This window comes from Mustela nivalis (genome assembly GCF_964662115.1).
Source record: "Mustela nivalis genome assembly, contig: HAP1_SCAFFOLD_670, whole genome shotgun sequence".
Taxonomy (NCBI): Eukaryota; Metazoa; Chordata; class Mammalia; order Carnivora; family Mustelidae; genus Mustela; species Mustela nivalis.
This window is the reverse complement of record NW_028135993.1, coordinates 75,498-100,501: the sequence shown is the minus strand read 5'-3', so window position 1 is coordinate 100,501 and position 25,004 is coordinate 75,498. Positions and strand designations below refer to the sequence as shown.

At 42.6% G+C, this 25,004-nt stretch overlaps 1 protein-coding gene across 3 annotated transcripts in view; it reads left to right on the top strand.

The window, feature by feature from the left end:
- EIF2B3 (eukaryotic translation initiation factor 2B subunit gamma) overlaps positions 1 to 25,004 on the top strand; it is a 129,503-nt gene that overhangs the window by 85,300 nt on the left and 19,199 nt on the right. For all 3 annotated transcript variants that reach the window (XM_082750076.1, XM_082750075.1, XM_082750077.1), the window contains 4 exons: positions 8,283 to 8,410; positions 9,528 to 9,718; positions 12,238 to 12,315; positions 12,863 to 13,011. In XM_082750076.1, the coding sequence (XP_082606202.1) occupies positions 8,283 to 8,410; positions 9,528 to 9,718; positions 12,238 to 12,315; positions 12,863 to 13,011 (546 nt within the window). The remainder of the gene's footprint in view (positions 1 to 8,282; positions 8,411 to 9,527; positions 9,719 to 12,237; positions 12,316 to 12,862; positions 13,012 to 25,004) is intronic.

Below are 25,004 nucleotides of genomic sequence, written 5' to 3'. Positions count from 1 at the left end.
TGGAAGAAGAGATGAGGTTTTCTGTAGTTGACCAAGTAGAAAAGCTATAGGGAAAGCTATGGAGAAAAGAAAACCTGCACTGCCTTTGACAAGAGAAGTTTAGTAACTGAGCTGTGTGACCTTGGATGGGTGTCTGATTTTGTAAACCTCACTTTTCTCATCTGAAAATTGGGAATAATAGTACCTGACCCATATGGTTGTTGTTGAAAATACTTGTAAAGAGCTGAGAGCAGGGGCACCTCCGTGGGTCAGTTGGTTAAGCGTCCAGCTCTTGATCTCAGCTTAGGTCTTGATCTCGGGGTCATAAGTTCAAGTCCCATGTTGGGCTCTACCCTGGGTGTGGAGGCTACTTAAAAAAATAAAATTGAGGGGCACTTGGGTGACTCAGTCGTTAATCGTCTGCCTTCAGCTCAGGTCATGATCCCAGGGTCCTGGGACCGAGTCCCATATGGGGCTCCCTGCTCAGCGGGGAGCCTGCTTCTTCCTCTGCCACTCCCCCTGTTTGTGTTCCCTCTCTTGGTGTGTCTGTCTCTGTCAAATAAATAAATAAAATCTCTTTTTAAAAAATTAATTAAATTAAAAAATAAAATTGAAATTAGAAAAAGAGCTGAGAGCAGTAGTTGGTGCACACTAAGAACTCAAATTAACTTTTAATTGATCACCCACGGTGTTTCAGGCATTGCGTTGCTAGGTAGTAAAGATAAAAACATGAAGTTTCTGCTCCAGGTTCCTCACAGTTTAGGGTGAGGGGGATAGGTTAAATTATTACAATAAAATGTGGTAAGTAGTATTAGAGTATAGTAGAGTAGTATAATGGTATAATAAAAGCATAAGGGAACTGGGGTGGTTGATATCTTCCTTTGGGGTAACAGTTATAGTAGTATACATTTGACAAAACTCATCAAACTGTACATTTAAAATTAATGTATTTTATTAAATATACATTTCAAAAAAATAGTTTTTATATTTTTACATTTTTAAAAAATGAGTTGGATTACCATAAATTTTTAAAAACTCAAAGCAACAAACATCAATAAGTACCCAAGTATATTCTTTGAGTACTTATTCAATTGACATAACCCTAAACAATCTCTCCATCCTATAGGATGTGAACATGTTTTTCTTTCTCAAGCCATTAGCACCACACTGAAAATTTATTCTCATAGCCATTTTCATTGTTTTTGTTAAAAAGGAAAATGGTATCACAGAATACTGTACGCCAAATACCTAGCTTTAAAGTCAATACCTTTGGGATGCCTGGGTGGCACAGTAGGGTAAAGCCTCTGCCTTCCCCTCGAATCATGGTCCCAGGATCCTGGGATCCTGGGAGAGCCCTGTGTCGGGCTCTCTGCTCAACGGGGAACCTGCTTCCCTTCCTCTCTCTCTGCCTGCCTCTCTGCTTACTTGTGATCTCTGCCTGTCAAATAAATTAATAAAATCTTTAAAAAATAATAATAAAGTCAGTACCTTTTAATCTAAAATAATTTCCTGTTTACTATTTCACATTGTATCTATTTACTTTGTGGGTTTGGGGGGAGCCTGAAAACAAAGCACAGAGTTAACTTAGCAATCACCATATCCTCCCAATTAGAGTTCTGCTTCAAGAGCTGAAAGAAGAGGCAAGAAAACCCAAGCCCTTAATACTGTGTTCTGTAGACTTGAGTTCCAGGCCCTATAAAAGTAGGTTTCCTCTTCTACCTCTTCTACCTATTTCAAAGGACTGACTTGAAGTAAAAGATATTTAGAGGATTTGTTCTTGTGATTTGCTTACAGAGACAGAAAAGCCAGAATGAAAAGTAGCCAAATGTTTTCCTTTGCCATGGACATAATTTTTAGTCCTTCCCTGCAAGCTTGAAGCCACAGGGAAGACTTGATCAGAGACCAAGGCAAAATGCTAAAATATCAGATTTCAGCAGAACTAATAATCATATGTTTTTTCAAATGTTGGATTTTTAATGGTAGTAATATTAATAATAGAAAAACATATTTAGAGTTTATTACAGTTCCAGATAAGGAAAGCTCTACTTTCAGTGTCCAAAAATCAGAAGAAGAAAGTATTGGCAGCTGTCTGGCCTAGAGGGATGACAGTCATTTACACATTTACTAATTCACTCATTCAAATAAATATTTATTTAGCACTTCCTACATGTCTATCTGTATAAACAATAAGCAAAAAATTATAAATCCTATGGAAAGTGCTACGGTTGCAATAAACAGGGTACTAATTACTATGGCGTAGTGGAAAGAGTCATGGTCTTTGGGATAGATACGAAGTATGTCTCAGCTCTGCCAATTATAAAGCTGTAGTAACCTTAAGAAAGATACTTAGAGACGCCTGGATGGCTCAGTCGGTTAAGCGACTGCCTTCGGCTCAGGTCATGATCCCAGCGTCTTGGTATTGAGACCCATATCAGTCTCCTTGCTCGGTGGGGAGCCTGCTTCCCCTCTGCCTCTGCCTGCCACTCTGCCTGCCTGTATGCTCGCTCACTCTCTCTCTCTGACAAGTAAATAAATAAAATATTTCTCAAAAAAGAAAGGAAATTAATCTTTCTAAGCTCTAATTACCTCTCTTATAAAATAAGGACAGTAATACCTACCATGAGGATTGCTATAAGAATTTGAGATGATGTCTATTAATTTCCTAACATTACACTCAAAAATGATATGGATTTAGGGGCGTCTGAGTGGCTCAGTGGGTTAAGCCGCTGCCTTCGGCTCAGGTCATATCTCAGGGTCCTGGGATCAAGTCCCACATCGGACTCTCTACTCAGCAGGGGGCCTGCTTCCCCCTCCCTCTATGCTTGTCTCTCTGCCTACTCATGATCTCTCTCTCTCTGTCAAAAAAATAAATAAAATCTTTAAAAAAAAAAAAAAGAAAAATACTAAGAAACACCCACTATTTTAGGGGAAGGAAGTATCAGAAATAGGAGCAGATCAAGAGAGTGATGCCACAGAAGGTAAGGGAAGAAGAAATAAGGAATGGCTTATGACTATGGATTTGGAAAATTCAAAAAATATCAAAACAAAATATTACCCATAATTCTACTGTGTGATAACTAAGAGCATTTTAGTGTATTTCTTCCCATTATTTTATTTTTATATATACATATACATACTTGAAATCATTTTATAAAAATAATTTGTTTTTTTCTTTATTCAGTATTATTACATGAGCATTTCATTTTCTTTATTCAGTACTATTTCATGAGCATTTTCCTGTGTCATTAAAATGTTCTTTACAATCAGAGTTTTGCCTGTATGATATTCTGTTACATAGATGTATTATTCTTCTTCTTCCATTGTTGAATATTTGGTTGTTCCCTATTTTTATAAATAACATTAAGAGGGATGATTTTTTTTCCCCAAAGATTTTTTTTAAGATTTATTTCTTTATTTATTTTAGAGAGAGAGAGAACAAGGAAGAGGGAGACTAGGGAGAGGGAGAAAGACTCCCACACCCAGCGCAGAGCCCAACATGGGGCTCAGTCTCACGACCCTGAGATCATAACCTGAGCCAAAACCAAGAGTGGGGCACTCAACCAACCGTGTCACCCAGGCGCCCCTCAAAGATCCTTTTTATAATCTGAAATTTTCATTCATGTATTCAGCAAATATTTATTGAGCATAATGTGTTTTCCTTGGATAGCTTTATAGAAATAGAATTACAGAGTCAAATAATATGAATATCTTGAACACTTTTTCTATGTATTGCTAGTTTCTTTTCAGAAAAGATTTTACTAGTTTATACTCTAACTCCCATAGTTTGAGAGTAACTGTCTCAAAACATCCTTATCGGTAATGAGAATTATTTTAAATCTGTTCATTTGAGGGGCACCTGGGTGACTTAGTCATTTGAGTATCTGACTCTTGGTTTCAGCTCAAGGTAGTGATCTTATTGTGATCTCAGGGTCCTGGAATTGAGCACCAGGTTGGGCTCCTGGGCTCAGTGCAGAGTCTGCTCTTCCCTCCCCCAACATAGACTCACCCCCACAGTCTTCACTCAGTCTTTCAAATAAATACATAAAGTCTTAAAAAAAATTTTTTTTTTTTTTTAAGATTTTACTTATTTGGGGACACCTGAGTGGCTCAGTCAGTTAAGTGGCTGCCAGGGTTCTGGGATCAAGTCCTGAATCAGGCTCCCTGCTCAGCAGGGAGTTTGCTTCTCCCTGTCCCTCTGTCTGCTTCTCTGCCTACTTGTGCTCTCTATCTCTCTGTCTGTCTATTTATTCATTTTTAAATAAATAAAATCTTTAAAAAAAAAAAAAAAAGTTTATTTGTGGCTCCGTTGGCTAAGCATCTGCCTTGGGTTCAGGTCATGAACCAGGAGGATGCCCGATGGAAGGGGTGGTGGGGCTGATCCCAGGACCCTGAGAACATGACTTGAGCAGTTGCTTAACTGACTGAACCACCCAGGCACCCCTAAAAAAAATTGTTTTTAATCTGCTAGTTTGATTGGGGGAGAAATCACATCTTGTTTTAATTTTTACTTCTTTTTTTTTTTTTTAAGATTTTATTTATTTATTTGACAGACAGAGATCAGAAGTAGGCAGAGAGGCAGGCAGATTCAGAGAGAGGAGGAAGCAGGCTCCACGCTCAGCAGAGAGCCCGATGCAAGGCTCGATCCCAGGACCCTGGGATCATGACCTGAGCAGAAGGCAGAGGCTTTAACCCACTGAGCCATCCAGGCACCCAATTTTTACTTATTTAAAAGTATTTTTTAACATGTATCTATTTAGGGTATTAATCTTTTATCCTATTGATAGCAATTATTTTGTCTTTAATTTGGTGGAGTTGTTCATAACTAATAACCAAAATCTATTGTTCTCTTTTGTGATTTCTTATTTCATGGAAGCTTATAATTCATGAGATGTGGCAGGTGTATCTAGAAGGATGTGTATATCCTTCATGAGACATGGCAGGTGTATCTAGAAGGAAAGGGGAAAAGTGAGGTTGCCCAGGCCCAGAGCAGTAGATCCAGCTGCTTATCTTGGGCCCCAAGGTTAGGACGTTCACAAAGGTTCACAGTGGCCTATCCCACTTCTTGGGATAGCATTGAGTTGCCTCTACTTTGAGTAGGAAGCAGGAAGAGTAATTTTGTCCTCTGTAATGCTGCTGAGTTAACTGCATTATGTGAATGGACCTGACGCTGAGTGCCAGCAGAGAGGCAGGTGGGCCTGGCAGGACTGTTCAAGTCCTCTCTTTAAATCACCGTCTGATCTTCAAGAGCTCTGCCCTAAGGGGCTGTGTGCCAAGGCTTGTTTATTTGCTTCTGCAGTGACAGTTCTCTTTGCCCCATAATGTGAATATCATGGCTCTGAAATCCCCCAGCTGCCCATGCTTTGTCATTTTTTCAAAGGGAATTGACTTGTTTTCCACCAGAGGGGGCCAAGGAACATTTGCTACCCGATTGGTTTTGTGCCTTAAAAGGGGAGAAAAAGAGCTAAGAGTAAGTGTTGTTTCATTCTTTGTATTCATATGGAAATTTTTAATCTCCATCAAAGGATTAGGAGAAAAATCACATTGAAATTCAGTACAAGAGCTTCCAGTTTACACAGAATTTTTCAAAGATGTCTGACTTGATCCTTTAAAAATGACAAAAACCATGAACTGTGTAGCTCCAGGGTTCATAATTTTGCTTACCCTCCTCGGCCTCTGCCTCTGTCTTGCTTTCCTGTGGCACTCCATCTGTGTGGTCCCTTGTCAGCCTAAAGAGCTTCTCTGAATGGGGGTAGGGGTGGGGGTGTGAAGTAGGTTGTGGCAGTCGGGTTTATAGGGCGGCTTGTACTTTAACCACCACCACCACCACCACCCCGTGTCTCGGGCCGTATTATCTCATCTTTAAGAGTCTTGTAACTCATCTCCCTGTCTTCATTCTCCTTATATCAGGCCTGTTTCCACCGCTAACAGAATTATCTTACAAATAAATAAAACTGGTGAGTACATTTTCCTGCTTAAAAATCCCCACTAGCGTCTCAGTCCTGACTAGAGACTGCTGCAGAAGGCTTCTATGACTTGGCTTCCTTGCCTACCTGATCAGAATCATCTCCTTCTCCCCTCTTCCTTAAATCCTGGATCAGGCTTCTGTCCACTGGATTATGAATTCTTTGAAGTTGGAAAGTAGATTTCCAAGGCCTAGCACAGTAATTGGCATATTAACTGTTGCTTGTTAAATCCTAAATAAATTAATTAATGATTTAAAATTCTGACAAGGTCACAGCTTGAAAGAGAAAACTAAAAATCTTGCGCTTGTCTCTGTGCTTATATTTCAAGATTGAGTCCCTTCTTCCCTGTTACAGGGATTAGAAAGGAAAAAAAAAAAGTCTTGTTTTCATAGTTGGTATGATTGTCGGAATGTACAGATAAATTATTAGAATTAGCAAAGTTGTTTAGTGAGATATTGGCCACGAGATTAAAATACAGAGTAAATTAAATTTCTGCAAACCAACAAGAAGGAAATAATTGTTTAAAAGGCACTGTTTAGGGCACCTGGATTGCTCAGTGTGTTATGCCTCTGCCTTCAGCTCCGAGTCATGACCTCAGGGTCCTAGAATCGAGCCCCATGCAGGGGCTCTCTGCTCAGCTGAGCAGAGAGCCCGCTTCCCTCTCTTTCTCTCTCTCTGCCTGCCTACTTGTGATGGATCGATCTCTCTCTCTCTCTCTCTGTCAAATAAATAAAATATTTAAAACAAACAAAAAAAGATTTTTTTTTTAAAGATTTTATTTATTTATTTGACAGAGAGAGAGATCACGAGTAGGCAGAGAGGCAGGCAGAGAGAGAGGAGGAAGCAGGCTTCCCGCTGAGCAGAGAGCCCGATGCGGGGCTCGATCCCAGGACCCTGGGATCATGACCTGAGCCAAAGGCAGAGGCTTAACCCACTGAGCCACCCAGGCACCCCAAAACAAACAAAAAAAGATTTTAAAAGGCATTGTTTAAGGGGTGCCTGAGTGGCTCTGTCAGGTAAGTGTCTGCCTTCAGCTCAGGTCATAATCCCAGGGACCTGGGATAGAGTCCTGCATCAGGCTCCTTGCTCAGCTGAGAGCCCACTTCTCCCTCTCCCTGCCCCCCCCCCGTTTGTGTGCTCACTAACTTTATCTCTGTGTCAAATAAATAAAAATAGAATCTTAAAAATAAATAAATAAAAGACACTATAATATAAACAAACAATGTAAGATACTTAAGATTAATCTAACAAGATATGCAAGTCCTTTATAGAGAAAATTTTTTAATGTTTTTAAACAACTTTTCTCAGGGCACCTGGGTGGCTCAGTCAGTTGAACATTGACTCTTGGTTTCAGTTCAGGTCATGATCCCAAGGTCGGGGGATCAAGGCCCAAGTGGGGAGTCTGCTTGAGTGGCTCTCCCTCTCTCTGCCCTTCCTCTCTAAAATAAATAGATAACTCCTTGAAAAAAAATAAACAACATTTTTCAAGACTGGAGCATTCTTCCTTCAAATAGGTTATTGCTGGTTAAGAGTCAAGGCAGCATGTTAAAATATACTCACACACAGAAACACATGTGCATATATACCATGTAAATTGGTTGTTGTAAGAGACTATTTTCTGGGGGTGCCTGGGTGGCTCTGTGGGTTAAGTGTCTGCCTTTTGCTCAGGTCATCATCCCAGGGTCTTAGGATCAAGCCCCAAGTTGGGCTCCCTGATCAGTGGGGAGCCTGCTTCTCTCTCTCTCTCTCCCTCTGTCTCTCCCCTGGCTTGTGCTCGCTCTCTCTCTCAAATAAACAAGTGCTTACTTCAGCAGCACATATACTAAAATCAAAGACATAAATAAATTAAAATATACATTTAAGGGGCGCCTGGGTGGCTCAGACAGTTAAGCATCTGCCTTCAGCTCAGGTCATGATCCTGGAGTCCTGGGATCAAGTCCCACATCCGGCTCCCTGCTCGGCAGGGAGTCTGCTTCTCCCTCTGACCTCTCCCCATCATGCTCTCTCTCTCTCATTCTCTCTCTCAAATAAATTAAATCTTTAAATATATATATATATTTTTTAAAACTGTGTGTGTAGGGCGCCTGGGTGGCTCAGTGGGTTAAAGCCTCTGCCTTTGGCTCTGGTCATGATCCCTACGCTACACTCCTACCTCCAGCTTGAAGTGATAGAGAACTTAGATCCTCCACTTCTCCAGAACTACCAAATCAGGCCACTTTTGATCTCTGTTAGTCCCAAGGTGGCATGACAGGAGGGAATTTGGCTTTTCCTTGGATGTAGAGTTTTTGACCCCATAGCATCCAGACAGATTTCTCATATTTGACCACTCTTTCTTCCTAGGTCAATCACTTCCATCCGGAGTGAACTAATTCCATACCTAATAAGAAAACAGTTCTCCTCAGCTTCCTCACAACAAGGACAAGAAGACAAAGAGGAGGATCTAAAGAAAAAGGAGCTCAAGTCCTTAGGTCAGTGCTTGGATTGCTGCAGTAATAGGGGTTAGCAGCACATTTGGAAAGAGTAGCTAGCCAACAAGACAACAGCTTCTTGTCTAACCACCAGACAAAACAGGGTAGCTGACACTATTCCCTGAGCTCTGCGTAGGCTTGCTCAAGCAGATTCTGTCACTGTGCTCTTCAAGGATTAGCTAATCATGCCTCAAGTCCATTCTCCGATTCATAGCCATGGTTTGGCTGTATTTCTCACCAGACTGATTTGAGTAAACTCTATTTCCTACTTCTCAGTTACCCTGTTCTCTAGGCTCTGGGCAGCCCCATTCCTGACTAAATTCAGCCTCTTCTATCAAGGGAAGAAGGGTGAAGGAGTATACTATTACAGTTCAAGCAGAGGCCAATCAGACTATCTCCTTTCTGGGATGTAGGGAAGAGGTCTGTCTTATTTTCTGTCATACCCCTGCCTAGTCCTTGGCCAGTCTTGGGTTCATAGTAGGTGTTCCAAAAAAGTAATTATCAAGTGAATAAATGGAGGCAGTATAACATGATGGTTAAGATACCAGGTCTTAGCATCAGACAGACCTCAGTTTGAAATCTTACTCTGCCACTTACTAGCTCTGTGACCTGAGGCAGGTTACTCAGTCTCCTGGGCCCCAGTTTTCTTATCATACAATAAAAGATCTCACATGTTTGTTTTAAGAATTGAAAAACTGGAGTCCAGATAACTCTGACTTCAAGTCCTATACTATTTCTGTCATAACACAACTACTAGATATGGTCATAGAGGCTAGCAACACAAAGCCAACATGGCTGGTCGCTGAAGCCTGGACCCTTGCTTAATTTATGTAATGATTTACAAGAGTCCTCTATTTAATTGTCCTTAGTAGTATTTCATTACTGGTCAAACTTGGCTTTTAAGACCTCTTTTTAAAGCATTTTTTTTTTTTAATCATACAGTATTTCCAAAGTTCAGGAAAGCATGTTGCCTCTTTGAATTTAACTTAGTCTTTAAGGTTTTAACGGGATTTCCTTCAGGGTTCATGTTGTATGGGTAAGTTCCAAGGAGGGAGGTGTGAGCTATACCCTCTTCTGAAATGTGACTGAGTCTCTGTTTGCTCTGTTTATTCTGAAGATATTTTCAGTTTTATAAAAGAAGGCAGTGCGCTGACCTTTGCTCCCTATGATGCCTGCTGGAATATCTGTCGAGGAGACAGGTGTGAAGACTTATCCAAATCACAGGTGCGCTGCTATGTCCATATCATGAAAGAGGGGCTCTGCTCTCGAGTAAGCACCCTGGGACTCTACATGGAAGCAAACAGGCAGGTAAGAGGAAGAGCTTAGAAGAGGAATCATGGGAGCTCCTGCCCTAAACAGACTGAGCCTTTGTCTTATTTCTTCATTAAGTACACAGTGACTTGTTCAGAATCCCTCTCATTCCCAAGGTTGAGCAAGACCTGGCATGTCAAGGGTACCATTGGGTTGGGCACTCAGGTGCAGCAAAAAGGAAAGTGGTGGGCCTAGTCCATATGGCTCCAAAGAAGGGCTCAGATCCCTAATAAGGCTAACTTTTGGCCTCTGGATTCAGCACCTTTCTCCTGATCTGGTCATGAGGAGATCTGCATTATTTCATAAACAAGCAGATAAATACTGTGTAAGCATTACTGTGATGAAGCAAACATAGGCACAGAGAGGAGGCTTTCCTAAGAAGGTAAAGGAACAAAGTATAGGCAGATGGTAGAGCCTCGAAGAAGGAATGTCTATGAGAGGGAAGTGTCTGGAAATAGCATCAGAGAGCTAACCCCTCCTTTTAACCCTGAGGTTTGTGAGATACGGAGAATGAGCAGCTTCTATTGAAGGGGAAGCAGTGCTCTAAAAGATAAGTCACGTTTAGCTAAAGGGGGTTGGAGTGAGGAGACAGTGAAGATACTGAGGATGTAGGGGAGCTCTTTACGATGTAGCGGGCACAGGAGGAAGGCCTGAGGAGGGAGGGGTGAGGAGACCGTGAAATGGAAACCGGGCAGTAAAGGGTGGAGACGAGAAGAGGGCAAGTTAGGTGACTGAGGGAACTATCCTAGAGTGGCATGCGGGACACTGGAGATGAGAGGATGAAAAGATTAGCTCTGGACATGGTTTCCGGTAGAACTCTGTGAAAACGCTCAGTGCAGGTGTAAGCTGAGAAGTGAAGGGGGAAGGTGAAGTAGAATGATAATGGTTGAAAATCGGGATTGGAATGTAGTCCCTGAAGAAGACCTGGCTCAGAAATCTTGAGGACCCACACTGTATGATAGGTGTAGCCCCAGCCCCAGATTTCAAGCTGGCTTTGCCCTGGATTGGGCAAAGATCCAAGAGAATCCAAGCCAGAGACTTTATGAAAAATCATAACCAGTCCCACGTTTACCAAGGACAGTCCTCAATAAAGTTAGCCCGCGTTTAGGGTCAGAGTTGTTAGAAACCATCCTTAATTTGACTTTCAGGTCTCATTTCTCACTTCTGTGACTAGAGTTTGTCAGGCTCGTCTGCAGGCAAGACTAGGGATGAGTGCTCTGAAGTACCAGCCGGGCACTGTGTGGCAGAGAGGCCTGGAGAGGCTATGGTTGAAATGTTACGAAGGGAGGAGATCCCGGGGATAAGGGCTGAGCGATTAGCCTTCACTCTGCCAGTGCAGCCAGTCCTGGCACGGCGCCCCTCGGCCAGTGTGGCCACCACACATAGCGCCCTGACCAGCACTCTGGCCATGCTGGAGAATGAAATAGGCACACTGCCTGTGCCTTCCTAATGGGTCCAGAGCTAAAATTCTCCACATCTGTACCTTTGCAGTTTTCTCGTACTGGAGAGAGTATAGTGTGAATACCTTCAACCTTTTATTTTGGCTGGTGAAGAACATGGATGACTTCTCAGGAACTGTCCTGATTGTAGAATTTGTCTGACATTGTTCCTACCTTCACTTTAGGCATGGCCACACTGTCTAGGAGGGGAGCAGGCTCCTGGAATGAGTATGGTCAGGACTCAGAATGCTTCTTGCCCTCAGTAGGCCTCTTGAGGAATGTGGCATTACTTTAAATATTTAAATTTATTTAAATGTATTTATAATAAATTATCTAAGTTTATTTGAATAGATAAATAAATCTAAATTTATTTAAATGTTTTGATTTTAATTTTAATTTATTAAATCAGGGAGGAGATGCTCAGCTTGGAAACTAAAGATAAGACCACTTAGAATTTACCACATATATAATCCTTGTGCTAGGGGCACCTGGGTGGCTCAGTCAGTTAAGTGGCTGCCTTTGGCTCAGGTCATGATCCCCAGGTCCTGGGATCGAGCCCCATGCTGGGCTCCCTTTTCAGCAGAAAGCCTGTTTCTCCCTCTTTCCTCTGACTGCCACTCTGCTTACTTGTGCTCATTCTCTCTGTGTCAAATAAATAAATAAAATCTTCAAAAAATAAAAAATAATAATCCTTGTCCTAGGGGAAATAACAGCAGCCTCCTGCCCTGCCTCACCCAAACAGGAAAGCTGTGGCTGAAAACTCCCTGCTTCTCTAACTGGGCATTGAGTTCTTTTTTTTTTTTTTTTTTTTTTTTTAAGATTTTATTTATTTGACACAGAGAGAGAGATCACAAGTAGACAGAGAGGCAGGCAGAGATCGAGGGGGAAGCAGGCTCTGTGCTGAGCAGAGAGCCCGATGTGGAGCTCAATCCCAGGACCCTAAGATCATGTCCTGAGCCAAAGGCAGAAGCTTAACCCTCTGAGCCACCCAGGCGCCCCATGGGCATTGAGTTCTACCTAAGATGCTTTGGGGTATTTTCTGGTCTTAACTTTGGTGACCAAACCTCTCTCCTCAAGGTGCCCAAATTGCTGTCTGTTCTCTGTCCAGAAGAATCACTGATTCATTCATCAGCCCAGATTGTCAGCAAACACCTGGTAAGTGCTAGCTTGGGCAGGGTGGGCATGGGACAGTCTCTGGGTGCACTGAGGTATATCCTTGAGAAGATGGATTGGGGTTCTTAAGCCTGAAACTCATTAGTCCTAGGGAAATCCCGACTGGACTCTAGTTAATAAAATACTACCTTCTAGCCCAGACACTCACGAAGCTGGACAGGTGCTGACCCCAGGCACACAAATTCTATAAGGAAGATCCATGATAGTCTTGGGACTCAAGACACAGGAGCTTTCCATCTCTGTCCCTCTTCTCAACCTGATTTGAGCACTGTCTTCCAGAGAGCACATCTATGCACAAATGCATGAGTGTGTAAGTTTGAGTTGATCTCAGAGGTATTATATGACCTGTGGCCCTGAGAAATATGGTCACATGCTGGTGACCATGATGGGGTAGAGCAGAAGGATGATGGTCCCTCTGCTGACGTGTCTCTGGGGGAAGGTTGCATTGGACCCTAACTCAAAGGATCTGAGGGATTTGTTTGCAGTCGGTTGAGATGGATGGACAAGGTTTTATATTTGCCTTTTGCAGGTTGGAGTTGAGAGCCTCATTGGGCCAGATACGCAGGTTGGAGAGAAGTCATCCATTAAGCACTCAGTCATTGGTTCATCCTGTGTTATAGGAAATAGAGTGACTATCACCAGTTGCCTTCTCATGAACTCAGTCACCGTGGAGGAAGGGTATGTTTCCCCCCGTACCCACTTGAGGCTAGGGGCCTGGCATCTCTGGGAGGTTTGGGGAGCCAGCTTACCCTTGGAAGGGGCTCACCTTGAGGAAGGGAAGAAAAGGAAAGGTGAAGAAAAGAACAGTGCCTAGGCCCTTCGAGGCCTTGGGTTTCGGCTCCACAAAGACATGGTCTCGGAAAGCATTTCCAGCAACTTTCTCACACTTACGTTCCTGAGAGAGGCTGCCTCCTCTTGCTTTGGTATGCTGCTTGATGGGATGGCCACCACAGTGCACCACTGACAGTGCTGGAATGACACTTAACCAACGTCTAAGGGTCATCTTGCTTCTCTCGGTGTCCCAGAGCAGCCCTGAAGAAAGAAGGCAGAGGACCAAGAGGTGCAGTCATTTAAGCCACATACTATTTTTAAGGGAGAGCTTCTGTGTTACAAGTTATGGAGAGTCTTCCCCCATTTTGAGACACTTTAGAGTATCTTAAAATCTTGGTTTATAAACAGCCTAAACTTGGAGTAAGACTTGAATGATGTTTAGTAAGATTGTTCCTTGGTATGGACCTCAGGTTTTTCCTGTATAAAATGCAAGCATAGGCAGTAAAAGAGAGGAAGGACCAAGGTAGTGGTCTTCAGACTTTTTAGAAAGTGAACTTTACTTTTTGTTAAAATAAATCTTATGCAGAAACTCAGTATTTAAAACTGATAAAAGCACAGCTGTTTGCAATACAGTGGGGAAGGGACACTTGTCCTTCTTAGAGGACGTGAGGCAGATCTATAAACAAATTTTGAAAAACACTAGACTCGATCAGCCTGAAAGAACTGATTCTAAAGCCTTGATTCTAGCTCCGGAACCTGTCGATGTCTCTGTGCAGGAACGGACAGGAGAGAAGGTTAGAGAAGACTGCAAGTTCAGTGAAAGCCGAACTACCTCTCCTAGCTGCCAGTGAAGGGTTGAGGGAAAGGTTAAGCCTTTGCCCTTTAGGAAGAGTGACTCATGGAAGATAACAGACAGTATTGAGGGAGGAAGTACTGTAATTAAAAACCAAGAAAGTTGGAAACCACAGGGATATTGGCCACTAAGTTCTGTCCTCCCCCAAGCCCACTTCCCAACTTGATTCCCAAGCCCTGACAACCAGGCATAAAGCCATTAGTCAGGAAGTCTGGAAGAATCTTCTCTGGAGATTCTGACCAGCCCAAAAAGAAAAATTTATTTACGTCAGAGATTTCTAACAGCCCATTCAAATCACACTGCAGTGAAAATTAGGGATGACGAATTCCATTCATGTGCTTAGAGCTTCCAAGTAGCTTTTTTAGAATCCTCCCCTAAAGATGAAGAGATAAGCAAAGATTACCAGAGATCTAAAGAGAGCTTATCATGAAAGATCCACAAATCAAACAGAAAAAAGCTACTTAGAAGAAACACTCTGTAGGGAGAGAGAAATACTTTCAAACAACCTCTTATTTCAAAGAACAAAAAAAGAACTCTAGGAAATTAAAACTGTGATAACAAAAGGAAAACCCCAGTAAAAGAATTAGAAGATAAATGTCATATTTCCCAGAAAGTAGAGCAAAAAGATAAAGAGATGGAGCAGGGAAGAGAAAAGATAAGGAAATGAGAGGACCGGTTCAGGATATTTAACATCCGAATAAGAGTTCTGTAAAAAAAGAAAGCTCAGATTTCAGAGGAGGAAATTATTTAAGAAATAATATAGGGGGGCACCTGGGTGGCTCAGTGGGTTAAGCTTCTGCCTTCAGCTTAGGTCATGTTCTCAGGGTCCTGGGATCAAGCCCCCCATCAGGCTCTCTGCTCAGCAGGGAGCCTGCCCCCCCACCATGCCTGACTCTCTGCCTACTTGTGATCTCTCTCTCTCTGTCAAATAAATAAATAAATCTTTAAAAAAAAAAAAAAAAGAAAGGAAAGAAAGAAAGAAAAAAAGAATACAGGAAAATGTCTCACAAGTGAGAGATATGAATTTACAGAATGAAAAGGCCTACTAAGTGCCCAGTACAATGGGTAAAAACAAACCTCCATCATTTTGAAATTTCAGAACGCTGGAAAATAAAATGTGCTACGAACTTACAAAGAAAAAATAGTAAGTCCTATACAACCAATCAGGAACCAGAATGGCTTTGTTTTGGACTTACCAGTAGCAACAATGGAAACTGGAAAATACTAGAACAATACCTTCAAAATTCTGAAGGAAAACTAATTTCGACCTAGAATTCTATACCCCAGCAAAATGTTAAGTGTGACCATGGAAAAGGTCTCAAAAACTTTTCTAGATGTTTTCCACCAAAATGAACAGTAGATGAAAGAGATAAGATACACGAGGTCCAACTCTTAAGAAAGGAGAAATTATCGTTGGACGATACTGAAGGCAGATCCAAGGATGGACAACTTTATAAACTGCCTGAAACATAAAGGGAGCAGTTAGCCCAGAGTGGAATCCACAGAGCACTTACCCAGGAAGATGAATGTGATAAAATACCAGATGCATATAAACATCTTGAAAGATTTAGACAACTGGCTGAAAGTTCAGTTTGAATTAGTAATAGCATAGAATACTATCTAACAAAAACAAAACAATTATGAACTGTTTAAAAAGTACACGAAAGGAAAAGGCATCATAGTTCACTATGTAACTCAACTGTGAAATAGAATTTATGTAGTCATAATAAACACTACAGACCAAAATTTTGCTGTAACAGTATTGAAAGGATGAGGGATAAGAAGGGAAAGGTGGAGCAGGGGCAGGAAAGGGAAGCTAAATCCTCATCTTCCATTGTGGGAAGTCTATTGATAATGCCTAAAACTAAAACATCAAGAACGATATAACGTAGCATGTTATTAGTGATACCTCTCTGTCCCTCCCTAGAGATAGGGAGGTAAATACTGAAATACTCATCATAACTAAGTCTAAAAGTTATCTCTAGGGGGACGCCTGGGTGGTTCAGTCAGTTAAACATCTGTCTTTGGCTCCAGTCATGATCCCGGGGTCCTGGGATTGAGCCCAAATCAGGCTCCTTGCTCAGTGGGGAGCCTTGCTTCTTCCTCTGCTTCTTCCCCTGCTCATGCTTTCTCTCTTTCTCAAAGAAATAAAATCCATAAAAAATAAAAATAAAGCAAAAATTATTTCTGGGAAGAAGGAAATGAGTAGGGGAAAGAGAAGACTGCTGTATTTCATAATAAAACCTTCAGGGGCACCTGGGTGGCTCAGTGGGTTAAAGCCTCTGCCTTTGGCTCAGGTCATGATCCCAGGGTCCTGGGATCCAGCCCCACATTGGGCTCTCTGCTCAGCGGGGAGCCTGCTTCCCTTCCTCTCTCTGCCTGCCTCTCTGCCTACCTATGATCTCTGTCTGTCAAATAAATAAATAAAATCTTAAAAAAAAAAAAAAAAACCCTTCAGAAAGATTTGTTTTAAGATATATACATGCATTGGGGCACCTGGGTGTCTCAGTTGGTTAAGCATCTTACCAACTCAGGTCATGATCTCAGGGTCCTAGAATTGAGCCCCACATCCGGCTCCCCACTCAGCAGGGACTCTGCTTCTTCCTTTCTCTCTCCCTTTCTCTGTCTCTCTCAAATAATTAAAGTAAGAAAAGAGACATGCATGCACATATCAATTTAATTGCCAAAAACAGGCCAGAATTTGATGGTACACTGCTCCCCGTGGCATGCTGATAAATTGTTAACAACCAGTTCTTTGAGGGAAAAATAAGTGGTCTGATCTATAACATTTGCCAGTTTCCGTGGTGTAAATTCTCCCACTTTGACCAGTGGTGTTAGCAGACACTGAGCTGGGGAGAGATGCTAGCAGTCAGCTCTCCCGAGCAGAGCAGTCGGGCTCCAGCGCATCACTGATGATAGAGAGCTGTCTCAAGTATTTCACTCTCTTGTCAAACACAGAGACCCACTGGAGGCTGAAGACTCTACATGAGTGCAGTGGTAGAAGTCTGTGCAGTCACAGAGGGAAAAGGATCAGGAAAAAATTAAGGAAATGATCCTTGATCTGAATCTTGAAAAATGATTAGACCCATCGGGTTGGAGAAAGGAATGTTCTAGATACATCGAGAGTGTAAAGTGTGAGACAGCATATCTTATTCCAGAAACATCTCTTCATTTTGATCTTAGCTTGAATTTCATCACTTAAGAGTCTTCTCTGACTACCCTATCAGATATCCTCTGTCCCAGGATGCCTGAGTGGCTCAGTCAGTTAAATGTCTCATTCTTGGTTTCAGCTCAGGTCATGAGATCAAGCCCCATGTTGGGTGCTGTGCACCACTGCGGAGTCTGCTTGAAATCCTCCCTCCCGGGGGTGCCTGGGTGATTCAGTGGGCTAAAGCCTCTGCCTTCGGCTCAGGTCATGGTCCCAGGGTCCTGGGATCGAGCCCCACATCGGGTTCTCTGCTCAGCGGGGACCCTGCTTCCTCCTCTCTCTCTGCCTGCCTCTCTGCCTGCTTGTGATCTCTGTCTGTCAAATAAATAAATTAAAAAAAAAAAAAGAAAAAAAATCCTTCCTCCCTCTCCCTCTTCTTCCCTGGACATATGCACACACTCTCTCTCTCTAAAATAAATAAATAAATCTTTAAAAAGAAGAAGAAGCAGCAGGAGCAGTCTATCCCAGTACTCTCTGTTACATCACCCTGTTTTATTTCCTTCTTAGCATTATCACGGTCTGGCCTTATCTTGTTTACCTGGCTCTAACAAGTAAATGTTAGTTTGAAAATTCACGTTTCACTGTTACATCTTGAGAGCCTATAGGAGCTCAATAAAGATTTGTTACATGAAAGAATGGTAAATAATTCATAATCAAAATACAGAATTCAAAGAGGAATGGATAGATAGGAGACAAGGCTATACCAATGGCCAAGGACCAAATCATGGACTATCCACTACGACATTTAATAGGTAACAGTAACTTAAAAGTTTAAAGGAATAACATAATTAAATCCACATTTTATGAAGATCATCTTGGCTACACTGTGGAGGGTGGTGTGAGAAGGATAAGCATGAAGGCCAGAAGACTACTGAAAGAAATAGAAGTCCTAAATTAAGGCAGTAGCAGTGGCAATAGGGAAGAGAAATAATGAGTTGATTAAAAACTATAAAGCATGGTGATTGGCTGGATATGTGAGGTGAAAGAGAAATTAGGGAAAACTTCCAGATTTCTTGCCCAAGCAATACAGTTTCTGGTGTGCTATTCACTCAGATAGAAATCAGCAGAGGATTTGCAGGGTGGGAAGCAGGGAAATGATGAGTTCCATTTGGGATAAGTTGAGTTCCTGGCAGGCGGCCTTGACATGCAGGACTTAATGTGCAGGAATGGAGCTTGGGAAAGAAGCCTGTGTTTGAAGTACAGGTTTGGGAGAGCGGTGGGCACAGAGATGGTAACCGAAGCTGTGGGAGTAGAGATCACCCAGGGAGATTGCGTGGCCTTAAAAGAAACCAAGACCTTGGGGAACATCAACAATTTCAGGCACAAGAAAAGGAATCTAAGGAGACTGACGAAGAAGGAATCCAAGGGGTAAGGGAGAGGACAGTTGGGGTAGGTGAAGCCCAGGTTGGGGAAACGAGATAGACAGTGGTGTACTCACTGAGATGAGAAAGGGCGAGGGAGGAGCAGATTTGTGGGAATGAAAGGCTGGTGTGGGACACATGAAGTTGGAAGTACCTGTAGGACATCTAAGTATGTGGAAGTATTCAGTAGCCAGCTTATGAATGTTAGCTGTCATTAGTTTATCATCCCCATCATCGTTTATCATTAATCTCATTTCACAGAGGTGACATTTACTCTCTGAAGGATAGCTCTGATCATGTCCTTGTTTTATAAAACAACTTTTTTTTGAAGACTTCTCCCTACTTTTATTTATTTATTTAAAGATTTTATTTATTTATTTGACAGACAGAGATCACAAGTAGGCAGAGAGGCAGGTAGAGAGAGAGGAAGGGAAGCAGGCTCCCCGACGAGCAGAGAGCCCGACGCGAGGCTCGATCCCAGGACCTGGGATCATGACCTGGGCCGAAGGCAGAGGCTTAACCCACTGAGCCACCCAGGTGCCCCCTACCCCCTACTTTTAGAATAAAGTTTGAACTTCCAGGTTCCTCATGATCTAGTTCCAGCACTGAGTCCTGGAATGTTAGTGAGATGGGGCCTCAGAAGCCACCCCACTCAATTGCTGCATTTTTATACATGAGAAGAGTATGGAATTCCAGACTTTCTTCTCATTGCACCCTTGCTTTTCTATGTCCCATTCTGGATTCATGCACGAGACCGACAGCATCACCATTCTGTCAAAATCAGAACCACATTTGCCTTTACCCATTTGATCGCCTCCTTCCAGAGTAGTTCATGAGGCTCTGTAACTTCCACTCTTGTCTCATCTTACCTCAGACCTTCCAGGGAAGACAATGCCATGACTTTCCCATTTGCTCTAATTAGCTACGTCTCCTTCCCCTCCTGTGGGCGGGCTGATAAAGGAACAGCTCTCTGGCACCTCTTTAAAGGCCAGTATTGTGTCCTGAATTGAAGTGAAGAGACTTGGTGAGGAACAAAGGCTTGGTAAGAAACTTCGGGTTGCTCATGTGAGAGAAGTTCATAGAGAATGCCTAGCGTAATATCCTAGAGTCAGTTGCTGTTTTGGAGGTGGTACAGTCTTGGATGGCCTCTTAAGCTAAGGAAACAAAGGTTTAGATGGTGGTGGCTGCTATTTTTTCAACTAAAAAAAGTTGAGGGAGAGCTATAGGCAGCCCGCATGGGGCTAATGACTAGGGAGGGTGGATTACCCAATCTGGCAAATTAGCTCCTGGTGATAAGATCAGACATCCTGCATCCCATATGAACCTTTTCCCATTATCTTCAGGTCATTTAGTTTTAATTACTTATGGTAAATTTGGGAAAAGTCATTAAATTGCGGTCACATGAGACTTTATTACCCTGCTGCTGTTACATCTGACATGAGTAGCAGAGTAGAAACATGAATTTGTCCAGAAGGGAGTTTCTCATATTCCAGGCTTGCTTGTCTCTGTCAGCAGTGGTGAGCTGCCAAGACTTTCTGGACAGTCACTTGGACATCTGCCCAAGGTCCTTAGGTCATGAGGGATGCTAACAGGACCACCTTGGGGAAGGTATAGGCCAGACTGCAGAGAAGGCTCCTGCCTGACTTTCTCATTTTCAGTTTCTGGTGGAAGTTCCATGTTCTATGACAGCTGAAGCCCAAGAATTCAAAGTCTGGAGAAAACTTCATTGTCAAGGCTTCACTGTCAGTTCTGTGCTCTGCATCTTTGGCTTTCTGGTCCTGAACAACATCTCCTGCATCTCCTCCTAGTCCACAGTGAATGACCCAGTGGGTAAGGTAGCTCCTTCACATGTGGGCAGGCAGGCCAGGGAGCCAAGTTTTCGCCTAGATTTTCTGTGTTTTCTGTAGGCAGCAAGTGCCCACTGTCAAAGCCCAACAATATATTATTGCATCTCATTGTTACCCTGAGTGTCCTCTTTACCTGCACTCAGCTGACTGCCCAGCTCACTGGGTCCCTTACTTTTCTACTCCCCTTTATTCCTGACATTCAGTCTGCCTGAATTGCCTCTTTCTAGAGATCTTTACCTATAGAAATCCTCCTACTCATCCTTCAAAGTCCAGTACATATTCCAGCTACTCCATGCAGCCGTCTTTCCCCCACCTCTGTGTTCTCTGTGCACCCATAACACTTGATGTATGTTCATGTGCCATTTAGTGCATCTTTTTTTTTCCTCAATAGACTACAGCTTCCTTGAATACAGAAATAGTTCTCCTATATCTCTGTATCTCTTAATGCCTAGTACTGTACTTTTTATATACTAGGCATCTTAGGAAGTATTTACTGAACGAAAAACAGGAATCCCTGATTTATTCTTCCCTACCATAATTGGCTGAGCATCTGTCAAGAGAGCTGTGTGTACTACTAGAAAAAGTGGTAGAGTACCTCCCTCCTTAAAACTCACCAAAATAAAAACATACAAGCAAAACCAGAAAAGGAAACTTTATCTACAATAAAACTAGATAATACCACCACATACTAGTATACAGACTGAGGAATACTCCAGACTGAGGAATATTCCAGATACAATGGAATGCAGATCAAATCCAAAAAGAACATCAAGATTTGACCAACATAAAGAATAAGGGCATGGGGGGGCACCTGGGTGGCTCAGTGGGTTGAGCCGCTGCCTTCAGCTCAGGTCATGATCTCAGGGTCCTGGGATCGAGTCCCACATCGGGCTCTCTGCTCAGCAGGGAGCCTGCTTCCTCCTCTCTCTCTCCAGCCTCTCTGCCTACTTGTGATCTCTCTCTGTCAAATAAATAAATAAAATCTTTAAAAAAAAAAAAAAGAATAAGGGCATGGGTAAACCAAAGAATTGGCAAACATCTCTTTTGAAAAAAAAAAAAAATTTTTTTTAAATTTTATTTATTTGACACAGAGAGAGAAAGATCACAAGTAGGAAGAGAGGCAGGCAGAGGGAGAAGGGGAAGAAGGCTCCCCGCTCAGCAGAGAGCCCCATGTGGGGCTCAATCCCAGGACCCTGAGATCACAACTGAGCCGAAGGCAGAGGTTTAACCCACTGAGCCACCCAGGTGCCCCACTTTTGCAAAATCTTAAGGCACCTAGAACTGACAGAAAAAACTACTGAGGCACATAGGAGGGCTGGCCTCAGACATTTCTGTGAGAACATTTAAGACAAACATTTAGGAGGGAGACAACATTTAGAAAATTTAGAGGGAAAATGATTGTGACCTAAGAGTCCCATAGCTAATCCAAGTTATGGCTGAAATATAAAATCATAAGAAATACTCCAGGGGTTCAGGAGATGTGTCACCCAAGAACCCTCTGGAAAACTGTCCTTGAAAACATAATAGAGGGGCATCTGGGTGGCTGAGTCAGTAAGCCACTGTCTTCGGCTCAGGTCATGATCCCAGGGTCCTGGGATTGGGGCCCATGTCAGGCGGGCTCCATGCTCAGCGGGAGGCCTGCTTCTCCCTCTCCCACTCCCCCTGCGTGTATTCCCTCTCTCACTGTCTCTCTCTCTCTGTCAAATAAATAAGTAAAATCTTAAAAAATAATAATAATAATAGAGCCAAGTAAGAAATGAAACAAAATACTGATTAATGGGTTGGTTGTGTATAAAAGTGAACTCTCTTGAACATAAAATTAAGTATGTGGTAATTAGTGTTGCAAAAGGACCATGATTATTGGAAGAATTTTGTCCATGTTTCTTCAGTAACACTCTTGAAAATACCAAATTATGAAATTTTGGAAAGATCCCCTAAACTTAAAGGAGCTCCTTAGGACTTTTGACTCATTTTTTGCCTCTACACTAAACCCATCTTCTTAGGTGGAGAATACTACTGCTTAATTCTTTGAGGTTGTTACTTCATTACTTTGATTCCCTCCAAAGCCTTCTTTTTTTTAGCCTCTCTTTAGGGAATAGAAGGACTTAGATTTCTTAGGAGGGAGACATTTCTCACCACTAAACCTTTATATAGTGAACCAAAGCGAACCAAAGGGAGGAAATTTTCAGCTTGTTCACTGAAGCCAATACATTTTCATCTAGAGGACCAAGAGCAAGAGTGGCCAGACAGAAAAGTAAAATATTTCTTCAAGCATTATGTCTCATTACCTGAATCAACCTGGACAAATACCACAAATAATAATGTTGAAGGAGAAAAAAACAAGTTGCAGAGGGAAACATAGAGAATTATAGCATTTATATAAAATTTTGAAACATTGAAAACAATACTACATGTTGTCTACTAATATATACTTTTTTCTGTGCCTGACATATTTCTTTTAAAAAAAAAAATACTTTATCTATTTATTTGACAGAGAGAGAGAGATCACAAGTAGGCAGAGAGGCAAGCAGAGGGAGAAGGGGAAGCAGGTTCCCCACTGAGCAGAGATCCCAATGCGGGGCTCAATCCCAGGACCCTGGGAACATGACCTGAGCCGAAGGCAGAGTCTTAACCCACTGAGCCGCCAGGCGCCTCTGTGCCTGAAATATTTCATTAAAAATAATACATGGAGGATACCTGGGTGGATCAGTTGGTTAAGCCTCTATCTTCGGCTCAGGTCATGATCCCAGGGTCCTGGATCGAGTCCTGCAATGGGCTCCTTACTCAGTGGGGAGCCTGCTTCTCCCTCTGCCTGCTGCTACCCCTGCTTTTGTGCTCATTCTCTCTCTCTCTCTCTCTCTCATTCTCTGACAAATAAATACAGAAAATCTTTAATAATAATAATATTAATACATGGTTCTTCATCTAGAGGGACTCCTGGACAAGGACCCCTTGGGCTAAGCTCAGGAGACTCTTGCCTCTGAGGAGATCTGGGTGAATCAACCATAATCTTGGGGCTGAAGTAGTGAGCTGACCTAAAGTAGTCCTTTAATCATAAACCTAGAAAAACTATGTGTATCTCCAGCTCCATACTCTTTCCTTACCCAAGGTTATGAGTAAGTTTAGAAAACCTACCAGCTCCTTCCAGAGAAGAACGTACCTGTCCTCAGGGTTACTGAACAGATTGATGGCTCTTTGCCAAATACTACCCGGTCACTGGCTGAGTCCAAGTCCCTCACACAAAGGAGAGTTACTTACACTATGTATGATTGGGCACATTGCTTAACCACTGCAAGCCTCAAATTTCTCTGTAAAAATTAGAATAAATACCACCATCCCTGCAGGCTTGCCAAAAGGATTAAGTTACATAATGAACTTAAAATGCTTTGTGTAATGACTGAGAAATATTCGACATCAGAGTTATGTGAGTTCCCTTTTCTTCTGTAATAAACTGAAGAAAGTTCTAACCAAAGCCAGAGGAGCAACTAAAATTTAGAGGCCCTTTTGCTTCCCTGGCCAGGGGTTCTTCTTTTTTTTTTTTTTTTAAGATTTTATTTATTGGGGTGCCTGAATGGCTCAGTCATTAAGCATCTGCCTTCGGCTCAGGTCGTGATCCCAGGGTCCTGGGATCGAGCCCCACATCTGGCTCCCTGCTCAGCAGGAAGTCTGCTTCTCCCTCTCCCACTCCCCTGCTTATGTTCCCTCTCTTGCTATATGTCTGTCTCTGTCAAAAAAAAATGGATAAAACCTTGTGAAAAAAAGATTTATTTATTTGAGAGAGAGTGGTGGGGAGGGACAGAAGGAGAGAGATGAGAAAAGGGCTCCCCAGGATTATGCCCTTTCCTGGAAGCAGAGGCTTAACCAGCTGAGCCACCCAGGCGCCCCCAGGGCTTCTTCCTTGTATCCTAGGCCTGGGAACATCATGTGGTATAGTAAGCCTGGCCAAGCAGTGGATCTCCAGATCTTGCTGCAGACCTCTGTGCTCTTTCTCATAGTCTCTTCTCCACTGAAGCATTAGGATTTTCAGGGTAGTTTCCCAAAGCCTGCAATTTTGCTTAAAATTTAACCACACCAAGGGGCACCTGGGTGGCTCAGTCAGTTAAACATCCGATTCTTGATTTTGGCTCAGGGCATGATCTCAGGGTTGTAAAGGAGCCCAGCCTTCTGCTCAGCTCTGAGCTGAGCGTGAAGGGTGGTTAAGATTCTCTCTCCCTGGGGCGCCTGGGTGGCTCAGTGGGTTAAAGCCTCTGCTTTCGGCTCAGGTCATGATCCTAGGGTCCTGGGATCGAGCCCCACATCGGGCTCTCTGCTCGGTGGGGAGCCTGCTTCCTCCTCTCTCTCTGCCTGCCTCTCTGCCTGCTTGTGATCTCTCTCTGTCGAATAAATAAAATCTTTAAAAAAAAAAAAAAAAAAAAAGATTCTCTCTCCCTCTTCCCTTGCCCCCCCAAAAATAATTTAACCCCACCAAGTAAAAATGATGACTAAAACCCATTAATCTTAGCCATCTCTCAGCAGCTTCTTAGAAAAACAACCAGGTGTTAGCACAGCAGAGTCCTTAGTACTGAGCTAAGAGTTAAAACTACATGGCAAAAGGGGCGCCTGGGTGGCTCAGTGGATTAAGCCGCTGCCTT